This window comes from Branchiostoma belcheri, unplaced genomic scaffold, assembly GCF_001625305.1.
Source record: "Branchiostoma belcheri isolate BF01 breed outbred unplaced genomic scaffold, Haploidv18h27 scaffold202, whole genome shotgun sequence".
Lineage (NCBI taxonomy): Eukaryota > Metazoa > Chordata > Leptocardii > Amphioxiformes > Branchiostomatidae > Branchiostoma > Branchiostoma belcheri.
Window position 1 is genome coordinate 45,817 of NW_017803514.1, and position 12,374 is coordinate 58,190.

At 42.5% G+C, this 12,374-nt stretch overlaps 1 protein-coding gene across 8 annotated transcripts in view; it reads left to right on the top strand.

Moving 5' to 3' along the window:
- Positions 1-6,023: 6,023 nt before the first annotated feature.
- LOC109469418 (protein F37C4.5-like) overlaps positions 6,024-12,374 on the top strand; it is a 67,120-nt gene continuing 60,769 nt past the window's right edge. For 2 of the 8 annotated variants that reach the window (XM_019767920.1, XM_019767925.1), the window contains exon 1: positions 6,024-6,477. In XM_019767920.1, coding sequence (XP_019623479.1) covers positions 6,068-6,477 — 410 coding nt within the window. In that variant the 5' untranslated portion in view covers positions 6,024-6,067. The remainder of the gene's footprint in view (positions 6,478-12,374) is intronic. The other 6 variants (XM_019767922.1, XM_019767924.1, XM_019767921.1 and 3 more) reach the window with 5 other exon arrangements.

Sequence of the window (12,374 nt, forward strand, 5' to 3'; positions counted from 1 at the left end):
CTGGTGTACAGGGGCTGATCAGGGTCGCAGCCGAGGAACAGGACGGACCGCTCGTCAAACAGCCGTTCCAAGAACCTGACTTCCTCCCCGTCAGATGTGCACAGCTCTTCCATCCGCTGTTTGCCCTCTACCTGGAAAAAAATTATCAAAATCATCATCATGCCTCCGGATAATTCAGTGAGGTACGTTTGAATGAATGAATGAATGAATGAATGAATGAATGAATGAATGAATGAATGAATGAATGAATGAATGAATGAATGAATGAATGAATGAATGAATGAATGAATGAATGAATGAATGAATGAATGAATGAATGAATGAATGAATGAATGAATGAATGAATGAATGAATGAATGAATGAATGTAAAAAACGATCTGGTCCTAGACGTACTTTGTACATTCATTTGGAGATTCAGTGTGAGAGTAATATTGCTAGTAGTAACTATTTAATTCGATTTTTCTGACTTGTAATGTCTCGAGGTGTAGTCCTCTTAAGACCAAGTGCAATGTGTAGAAATAAGACTACAGTATTTAGTAGTGCACACTTGGATCGGTTTTTTGTTTTATTCGCACGCGCGCATCAGTTTTGCGGGTCCCAGAGGATGTCATCCATATAATCAAATCAACATGGCCTAAAGGCGTTCCAGATGGGTGAGGATCAATTTGGCCGCTACATTTGCGGATTTCCTGCCTGATCTGATCCGGGATGCTGCCTGATCCCCCGGGATCCTGCCTGATCCCCCGGGATCCTGCCTGATCCCCCGGGATCAACCGTTAAAGTCGGATCACGAGTCGATCAGCCAGAAATGATCCTGTAAAATCCCGACTCCCTCGCTGATTGCAGGAGCGCTGAGTATTGGCGCCATCAAAAGATGGAAAACGAAAATGTTTGTATGTGCTACGTATGTTCAAATTCAGACTACATTGTATTGTACTGTTTTTTACTTGTAGTTGCCAACAGGGATCTGGCAAGGTTTGTTGGCAATGAGGTTGGCTACGGGATTTACAATTCTAAAACAGCGAATGAATTACTGAATTAGCAATTATCAAAATTCATAATATTAGCAGTTAAGGCAAATTTTCTGTCCCCTGTGTCTGTGCTGAAACAGTGAATGAAGCGGCAGCATCTCTCCTTGGTGCTGAATTAGCAATTACCAAAATTCATAATATTAGCAGTTCAGGGAATATTCTCCTATAGGGGAACGAATCTAGTCTCCACCAGACTCCTTTTGCAGGCTGAATAAATCGTAGAAATCTGGCTAAAAGAGCATGTAATTGGCTAAAGGAGTTTCCCGGCCATCAAGAGTCCACTTGGCCTGCAGGCAAATTATATGCACTTTTTAGGCCGATTTTTACGATGTATTCAGCCTGCAAAAGGAGTCTGGTGGAGAAGAGCACGAATTTACCGCATTATGAATGTGATCTGAGGTTGACTACGGAATTCTCATGTGCTAAAACAGTGAATAAAGCATCGGCAACAGCATGTCTCCTTGGTGCTGAATTAGCAATTATCAAAATTCATAATATCAGCAGTTAAGGCAAATTCTCCTATCGGAGAACGGACGTACCGCATAATGAATGATTTGATTTGGTAGGTGGGTAGGTCTTGATGACACCTCGAAATTATTAGATTTTGCGCCCCCAGCGGCTTCTTATGGAACTGCAGCTGAACGGCCGCTTTGGATATCCCATGCTAGTTTTTGTATTTGGGTCAGCTGCAGACTCAGCTGTTCAAAAGAGAGCCAGGGTTGCCCAGCTAGTTACAAGACTATTTTAAATAGCTAACAATGGAGACAACGACAATAAGCTACATAAGATAAGGACAGGACATTAAATCAAAACCGTCAACTTATTACATCTACAGGATTATCTATACATAAATACACTAAGGCTTAGACTAAGGAGCACTGTTAAAAACGCACATAATGTTGGGAGGCCAGAATCAGAATTCACCAGTGTGTATGGATCTCCGGATTTCGGTTTTGAAGTCGGTATTATATAGTGATAGCTGTGTGAACATGTAAATATTATTGATAAAACCATAACTGTCTCCCATTTCGTGAATTTAGAGCCTACAGAATAATGAACTCATCAAAATTCATGATATCACCGGGGTGCCGTCAGTAGTTAGGGAATATGCTGCTATCTGGGAACGGACGTACCGCATAATGAATGTGATGTGAGGTCGGCAGCGGAATTCTCATTAATATTCTGATCGCAAAATCACTCGATCAGAATTGTTGGTTTGTCATTGACGTCTGTATAGTAATGACTTCATTGACAGTGCAGGTATGGAGAGTGCTGTACTGTAAAACATAAAACTAGAAAAGTAACATTTGCAAAGCAAATGCATAATGTTTACCTTCGGATATGGTCTGCTCTGTTAATTCTTACTCAAAACACATTCACATACATGTACATGTATATGGTGACAAGTCTAAATTCCTACTATGAAATTGCCACATTATGTAACCCAACACCAGTTACCATGGTGATAGACATCAACAGAAGAGGCCATTGGCCAGGTCAGAGGTTAGTGTTTGGAACAGAAGAAGAAGAAATGGAGAAAAAACAATGTTTTCCTTCGGTAAACATAATGACAATACGGTATGTATGTTTTTTTTTCTATTCTATCACCAAGTCTTCAGCTTAGCAGCTGTACCGAATAACGTTTGCTATAAGGTCGCTGACGGGAAGCGCTGAGGTAGGCGTTGACTTTACGTTTGAAGTTCGGAAGGTCGCTGGTATTGACAATGTCCTGTGGGAGACAGTTCCACAGCCTGACTGTAGCAGGGATGACTGTTCTTCTGTGGCAGGAGGATGACGGCTTGACAGTTTGTTTGATCAAGAAGCTTTCATGGTTAACGTTTGATCGGGAACAGACTGAGATGACGATAGCGCTGCGTCGGTCGGGCGCCATTTTTATGCCATCTCGGAGCGATTTTTCCCGCCTCGATTTTTTTATACGGGCCTGGTGTAGCACGTCGGCAGAACGTACTGCGCCTGCGCAGAACCCCGTATTTTCGCGTTTTTCGTTGGGTTTTTGGTCAACGTTGCATCAGAATTTTGCCTGTTGCAGAGGATATTCTTTCCGACATAACATTTGGAAACTACAGACGAGATGTTTTCCTTATATGCGCAAATACAACCTTATATGAGACGTTCTGCCGAAGTGCTATGCACAATACATTACGGGTTTCGCGCAGGTGCAGTGCGTTCTGCCGACGTGCTTGTGTGAACGTGTATGTAAGGCTGTCAGCATTCGTGCCTTTTAAACGTTAACCAAATGTAAGAAGATTATTTAATATTAACACAGAAAGGCACTAGTCTAGCTGCCGCAATGTTTACGCGTCTTTCAGAAAGTTAAAAGCATATATACTGGCGTCGGTGGCGCAACGGTTAGAGCGTTGGACTCGGAACCGAGAGGTCCCGGGTTCGATACTCACCGTGGCCCGACGTTGTGCCCTTGGGAAAGGCACTTAACACGACTTCCCCACCTATACGGTGGAGTGACGCCTACCGAGCCTCTTAGGCTAATCTGTCTGTCAGGGTGCCAAAAACACCTTACGGATTTGGTGCGCCGATGTGACAACATCTCATATTGGCCACTGAGAGTCGTAATTTTTTTTTTAAACATATATAAAACTTCCTCTTTTCTTATAACCTTGCGCTCTTGACCACCATTTATATGGTTTAAGGATCCGACCGAGGTTCATCTTGTTTTAATGTTTGTCTTGAATAAATAAAGATGTTTACATGTACATCGAATCCAAGTCCTGGCCAACTGGTTAACTTCCCAGGCTAGATAGTGTTCTGCCTCTGATAGGTCTGCAAACACACAGAACAAGCGCCGGCGACGACACTACGGCCCGCTTTACACATAACTTGTGTGTGTGTAAAGCGGGCCTACGTTCCAAGAACCGAAAGGGTGGAAAGTTGGCAGCTTATTCTAAAATCTGTTCCAATTTGCCGACAAAACAACATCGTGGCCGCCAAGTAAGTTGTGATGAGGAAACCGCGTCTGGAATTCGGGCAGTCGGGATGATGCGGAAACCAGAACTCCGACATGTTTACAGAAAAACGGGCATCGAACTTTCCGTCCTGCACTAGTCTACGCGGGGATACTCGGGACATGCTAGAAGATTAGAACGTATATTTCTTTGCCACAAGCCAAACTCGTTTAATAATGAACTTTATGATAATCTCCAAGCAGAGCTTATGATAGTTTTCATGTAGAACTTATAGTGGCTGCAAAAAAAGACGCTTGTGCGGAATGGAACCTTGTCTCGCGGCTGGTTGTAGATAGGATGACCGGCTATTAAAAGAACGAGTAAAAAACTCTACAAAACGCTGTGTCGAAATTCCCACCCGCCCCGGAGCCTGCACAGGAGGCTATGTCGTACCCGAGTGATAGTCGCGTGTGGAAGGCGTCTTCAACTAGCTTCCTCAATCAAGGAAGATTGGAGATACCCCAAACTATCTCAGATCTTAGGTTGTAGCTTTTATTACTGGCAAAATCCTCTGTTGTTGAGGAGTGATAGTCGCATGTGGTGGGCGTCTTCAATCCGCTTCCTCAATATTCAAGGAAGATTGGAGAGATACTCCAAACGATCTCAGATCTCAGGCCTTTCTACGGGAATACGGATCGTAGAATTGGCCAAGGGAGTCCGGCCGCGGGGAGGTAGTTTCCTTCCCTGCGCGGCCAGTCAAACCTACAAGGCGGTCCCCTGGCAAATATTCTCCTATATAGCCAGCGCAGTTAGTCTGGTAGAGACTACTGAAATCTCACGTTGTAGCTTTTATTACCGGCAAATCCGCTGTTGTTGCCGAGTGATTGTCACATGTGTTAAGTGTTAATTGCGAAGGCACCAGTGAGAACGGCTGGGTGTTATAGAGGCATGATTCACATCTACGCCCGGCCTTAATGCCGTAAATTCAGCACCGGGTTAAAGTAAGGCCGCAGCAAGTAATTTTTATGGATGCCATCAACGCGCGCGTTAACTTTCGCCTGATTTTGGAGAAAAAAACAAGAAATTTTGTTGCCTTCTGACAGTGGTCAACATGCCGAAAATAGGCAAAGATGTCTACTGCCATGCCGGAAGGTGGATGGCAGATAACTATGAAGAGAGGAGACAAGAAAAGGCTCTGATTTAATGTTTTGTTTCTTACTTTGATGCAGTGATATGTGATGCTGGCTGTGTATATGTGATGTTCCCACTGAATCAAAACCATTTGTACAATGATTGAGTCAAAATCTTAAAAATGTAGGAAACTTGTTTTTTTTTCGGCCCGACTTGTTTTTTGTTCGCCCGCTCGCATTAGATTTAGGTTCCCAGGGGATGTCATCCATATAATCAAATCAATATGGCCTAAATAGTAAACAGTGGCAAGTCTTGGCGGCCGGCGGGTGATTTTGGCTGCTGAGAGGAGACATATTTTTCCCACGCAGTTTCTATCTCATCTGATCCAGTATCCTAGCCTCTACCAGGCTTCGGGAGGCGGCTGGAAAGAGTAGAAATCGGCCCAATAGAGAGAGATAGCATGCCGGGGGAGTTGGTCCGCTGGAGAGTACAGTTTGCCTTAAAGCAGTAAATTCAGCACCGGGTTCAAGTGAATAGTGACGAGTGCGTGCGAGGCTGGTAATTCTGGTGGGTGAGTTTGGCTGCTGAGAGGAGACATATTTTTACCGCGCAGTTTTGTATCTCATCTGATCCAGTATTCTAGCCTCTTCTAGCCTCTACGCGGCTGGAAAGAGTAGAAATCGGCATGCCAGGGGAGTTGGTCCGCTGGAGAGTACAGTTTGCCTTTAAAGCCGTAAATTCAGCACCGGGTTAAAGTGAATAGTGGCGAGTCCTGGCGGTTGGTAATTCTGGCGGGGAGGAGACATATTTTTGCCCGCTCAGTTCTGTATCTCATCTGTGTGATTCTGTATTCCACAACCGGCGCGCAATTTCACAGATGAACTGGGAAATCACTCTGCCACCTGTTCAACTACAGTCACAGTGTTTCCTCGAGTCGCGCGCCGTTCGCGCCGTGTGGAGATGCGTGTACTAGGGAGGCTAGCATGAAGGCGTCAGACGTGTCTACCTGGCGCACCTGCACGTGCACGTACGCGACTATCACACCTGAGCAAAGGGGCGTGGCCGTCCGTGTTTACGTCACGTGCCCAGGGGCGCGCGCGGCGTGTCCCGGGAACGAGAGCTCCAGCTCTAACGGGATCGAACAGGGGAGCAAAATGGCGGACACGGCGAGCCCGACTCTGGCCAACCTGGACGGAGAATTGTCCAAAATCGACACCAGGCCGGCTTCTGTGCAGGTCAAGCACTATGACATCACGGCAATGAACGTGGAACACGTCACCGTGTACCTGGATCGCGCTGAGGTGCGGCGTTCGGTGCTGGTGAACGTCAAAAAGGGGGAAAACGAGGTGCTGTTCAAAAAGTTGTCCCAGAACATCGACAAAGACTCGATCAGGTACGTGCGTGTCGCTTGTTTTCGCCAGCCTCCACAGCATGCCAAAAACTGGGGGTCTTCAGGGTCTTTGGGAGCTTTTATGTGCTATTTCCTGATTGCATATAGACAACATAGCCGGCCTGGTTGAATTACCCCCGTTTTTTGAACTGGGCTAATCAGAAAACAGCCGAAGACCACCAAAAATTATCAAACCCCCAGTTCTATAAGCCTGCTGTGGAGGCTATGTTTTCGCTAGATGTTAGGCCATGTTTTGTCCCAGAATGTCGTAAGAAGGTTGTGTGGGGATATTTTCGCACCTGGAGTCCTGCTGACAAGGTGTGTGTGCGTCGCGGCGTCACGTACGTAACGTCACCGACGTAAGGCGACGGTTGGCGTCCCCGTAGCGTCGCCACTGGACGACGTTTTCGCAAAATCTGCCGTCCTCTTTCCGCAATTTTCCCCAAGATTTTGTACAAAAAAATCATACTCCAGATTTCACACGCTAACCCTTGTTGGCAGGGCCTACAGAAGTCCAATATCTGGCGAAGAAATATATAAAATTTATGGATTTTTTTAACGGCTGGCTGGCCGGAATAGTGATACGGACCGCTCGCTGACATTTGTAAGTTGGCCTTTTTCCAGGCTCCTTTTTTTACGAGCAGAAACCCAGTCTGGTTCTCTCTATCCCGCTTTATCAGAAAACAAAGCCGTTTTTTCTCCCAGAAGAGCGATTATGCCTGCTCACGCCTGTACCACATAACTCTCCCGCTGTCACATTACCCGATATGATGCCCATTTGCCGGTGTAATTTGAAGTGCGGGGTTGAACAGATTGGAAGGCGGTGTGGCCTCGCTTAGCCTCCATAGCAGGCCAAAAACTGGGGGTTTTCAGGGTCTTTGGGAGCTTTTATGTGCTATTTCTGATTGCATATAGACAACATAGCCGGCCTAGTTGAATTACCCCCGTTTTTTAGGACTGGGCTGATCAGAAAACAGCCGAAGACCACCAAACCAAACCCCCAGTTCTGCTACGGAGGCTAGCGCGGCCTCTCTGTGCTTTTCCCCCTTGCAGACGACAGCCTGCCACCGTCCACATGTTGTCAGGGTCCCGCTAAATTTGCTCTAAGCCGCTAATTGATAAACAATGTAGAAAGGATCCCGCCTTCTGTAGTCACGCCTTATCTGTTGGGAGGTGGTCTGGGAGGAGCTGAAAAGCCTTTGTTTGTTTACTTTATCAGTTGGCACGCCGCTTTCAAAACGTAACAAAAGGAAGGCGTTTTCTACTGACCCAGTCTGAGCACTGTTTCTGACAAGAACGCTGTCCAGGGCTGGAAATACTGAGTGCATGTGCACCTTAGTGCACCCAAAATTGCAGCTGTGCACACAATTTTTTTCTGCACACAAATATCTTTGTAGGCATTTTTGTACATATCAAATGTATAGTACTAGTATATAGGATATTCTTGACATCTAAGTGTCACAAAAAAAATAAAACCTATATAGCTATGTTGTAGTACTTGATTTTAGCTCCCATTTTAAATTCAAGCTCAGAAGAGGAGCAGTAAGATCTGTAATTAGGTTTTGTTTTATATGGTGCACCAAAAAATTTTCTGTGCACCTAATATCTAGGTTGAGTGCACTTTCTCCCAAAAATGAATTTTAAGCCCTGCTGCCAAACAGTCCATTCCTGCAGGAAATCCATGGGAAATTCTTATTTACATGGAATATTTTGATGAGTTAAGAACCTTTATAGTACATTTTTGCTCATTGCAAACTAAGTACAGGTCTAAAATATAGTAGACTAAAATATATCTATAGTAAAACCACATATGTATGTGTAGGTTCTGCTTCTTCTTGCTTCTTAAGACAGTTGTAAATGTAAGAACAGATGGAGCTTATAGTGCGAGGATTATCGAGTTTCATGAGGAATGTGAATTTTTCTTTTCTATCTAAATAATATAATAGTTTTGTAGATTGTTAAGAAGCCACGTTATATGTTGCCGTAATGTTTTGTCATATCTTGTCAGCAGGGCAAGCCCTTTGTAGCTATACTGGCTAGCTGGGCTGCCCTGGCTGTGAGGGTTGAACAGCTAAACCGATAAATAAAATAAAAAGTCAAGGGGAAACCTTTACACTGATTTGGAGCTAGATGGAAAGATAATCAGATTTTAATTAGTGTGCAATCTGTTGGAAATGTAGCAAAGTAATTAGCTACAATACTTCATTTGCTACATGGAAGGATGGAGCTAAATCATAATGTCATGCAGAATTTTATATTATATATATCCGACTTTAGGAAATTGAAAATAAAACATGGAAAGAGAATTTGATTTTAGTGTGCAATCTGTCAGAAATGTAGCAAAGTAATCTGCTACATTACTTCATTTGCTACACGGAAGGATGGACCTAAATTATAACAGTTTTACATTATACATATCCGACTTCAGGAAATTGCAAACAAAGCATGGATTTTAGTGTACAATCTATCTGAAATGTAGCAAACTAATAGTAATCAGCTACATTACTTCATTTGCTACATGGAAGGATGAAGCTAAATTACAATGGCATGTGCAGTTTTATATGTATTAGACATCGGGAAATTGAAAACAAAACCTGAGCCGTAAAATTCGCAGGCCGTACGTCTGCTTTCCTGTTCATTTTCCGTGTGAGCAGCTGTGTACGTGCTCAGACTGCCTAACCAGCCGCGCGGTGCAGGGGTGACGTGATGTACGCCATCCTGCCACAATATTCCCCGCTCCACGGGAGCTCGCGCTGACAAAATATGAAAAAATGACCCAATTTCACGCTCTTGTCTCTCCGTAACACAAAATGCCGTGCGGAAACTTCTGAATAATCCAAATCTGCTGCTTCTGAATGCAGATTATTTTCAGCGTGGTTAAATTAAAAAGCCACATACTTAGCCTCTGCGCTGAATTTCTCTCCGTGTGTGTCTTTAATTTTTACAATCCAAATCAAATCAAGCGTCGCAGGTAAAGCCTTGCCTGTCCGGTGGAACTGGCGCGGAGATAAATTATGGATCTAGACTATTATCGGTTGGAAACAGCCTCACTCCAGCGCGATTCATGCAAATTGTGGGGTGATAAGATCCAACCACAATAGAAGCTGTGTGGAGAAACATGGGAGGTACAGGCACTATAGGCAGGGCTCGAGATTCATTTTTGAAATAGGTGCACTGGTGCGCCCAACCTAAAAAATTTGGTGCACAAAAATTTCTTTGGTGCACCATATAAAACAAAACCTAATCACAGATCTTACTGGGAGCTAATTTCAAAATCTAAACAAGTCTACTACAACAAAGATTTTATTATTTTTCTGACACTTAGATGCCAAGAATATTGATAAGTACAAAAATAGTTACAATTTAGTATTTGGGTGTGCCCACAGAAAAAAAATTGGATGCACAGCTCCAATTTTGGGTGCATTAAGGTGCACATGCACCCAGTATTTCCAGCTCTGCACTAGGGCTAAAAATACCGAATGCCAAATATTTTCGTAGGTTTATGTTTGTAAAGATGTTAAATGTATAGTTTATAGTATATTCTTATAGTATACAGTATATTCTTAACACCTAAAGTTTCAGAAAAATCACTGTTGCAGACTAGTACTTTTCTTAAAAATGAAACATGAGTAGTTTTTCTGACATTTTACTTATTTATTTTATACCGTGCAGGCGTGCACCCCAAAAAAATTTTGTGTACCCAATGTTTGCAGGTTGGGTGCACCAGTGCACCTATTCATAAAAATGAATTTCAGGCCCTGGACACTGTCAGGCAAGGACTCTGACTTTCACACGTGATAAAATAAACGCTGTGCAGCATTTTCATTTTATCTCCACTATACGTTTTGTATTTGTGACCCCAACCCTGTATTCATTTTATGTTTCATGAGCATTTTTAGGATCCCTATAAGCACATTATGTGCTTTCTGCCCAATGCTCACAAATCCAATATTGTAAATAAAATTAAAATAATACGCTTTACAGAGTCACATATTAATTATAATTATACCTTCTTTCCACTACAGTTTTTTAATTATAAGCGAGCAAACATTGCACTTTTTTTTTGTTGGCATTCGAGGCTTATTTTCACATTGTGCATAATATTCCAATCATAAAATCAAGGGTCGCAGAATCCAATTTTGGTTGTTCGTCTAGTGGAAAGGGGCTTATGGGAATTAGAGAACCCTGGATGATAGATAGAGTAGCCCTGGGCTCTGTAATATCTGTGCAGGAATACAGAGCAGGGATTGTGGAGTTTGTTTACATTTGCTGCTGAGAGTGAGAATATAGAGGAAGGGAAAAATGCTGTTTCATCATTTCTCTCGTCTGTTTTGATTCTATTTTGTTGTAATTTTGTGTTACATAAAAGGTAGTGTTTGGTCAGTTTGCTACAGATTACACAATTAATATTGTTACGTCATTAATTGTCTATGATCTTTTTATTTTAACCATTTGTGTTACAAACCAGATTGTATTTGGTTTGAGAAGGAAGCTTGCTACAGATTACACAATTAACTTTGTTATATCATTATTAATTGTCTTTTTATTTTAATCATTTGTGTCACACACCAGGTAGTATTTGGTCAGAGAAGGAAGCTTGCTACAAATTACACAATTAACAATAATTATATCTGATTAATTAATTGTCTTTTTATTTTAACCATTTGTGTTACATGCCAGGTAGTATTTGGTCAGAGAAGGAAGCTTGCTACAAACTACACAATTAACTGTTTAACTAATTACATTATTAATTGTCTTTTTATTTTTACTGTCTGCCTGCTTACTTAACTGTATAACTAGTACTAATTTACTTGTAATCACTGCAAGTCAGTTGATTGAGGGTTAGTGCATTTAGTGAACAATTTATTTATGAAGGACTTCTACATTCGAGAGTTCTTGTCAATCAGAATTTTTTCTCAGAATTGAGAATGGATGGCTGTGTGTAAGTATGTATAGTGTTAGGAAAATGCATATGGCAGCTTGACGGAGGCAATTTTGTGTGCAGTAGATGTGGTCCTATTATGGTAGTTATATCCTATCTAATCATCTCGGGACCAAATTACCCTTACCAAACTGTGTGGCAGGACCTGAACATGATGGGGGAATATTAGCTGGAATGTCAGGGCTGGAAATACTGGGTGCATGTGCGCATTTGATATTGCACGCAAAATTGGGGCTGTGCACCCAATTTTTTTCCATGGTCCAAAAATTTTTGTAGGTATTTTTGTACATACTAAATGTATAATACTAATACTATGCAGAATATTCTTGGCATCTGAGTATCAGAAATAAAATAAAATCTTTGTTGTAGTACTGTTTAAGATTTTGAAGTTAGCTCACATTTCAGATTCAAGCTCAGAAGAGGAGCATTAAGATCTGTAATTACTATATGATTTATATAGGTTTTGTGTGAATTATATGACCCAAAAATTTTTTGTGCACCTAATTTTTTTAGGTTAGGTGCACCAGTGCACCTATTCCCAAAAATGAATTTCTGTATCTGTATCTGTACAGCCGGTATTACCGTCCTTTGGCGTAACACACCAGCTTCGCAGGCACGCGGCGCGGCGGCAGCTGTCTACATTACACCGATCGACTTGTTACACCTAACCCTTGAACTTCTAACTCTAGACATTGTTTAAAGCTATCTAATGACAATGCCCCTACTGTACTTGGTGGCAATGAGTTCCACTCTGCGATAGTTCTAGAAAAGAATGAATATTCTTGAACACCTCTGAGTCAATCCTTAGTTGATAACTCGATCTCTTCCAGGCTGGTATTAGGTACTGAGTAATTTGGAGCCCTGAACGTGCGTCAGCGCCCAACCTTTCGCATACCGACACTTTTAGTGAAGCGCTTGACTCGCCGCCCTGGTACATTAGTGATACCTCGTCAGCAGT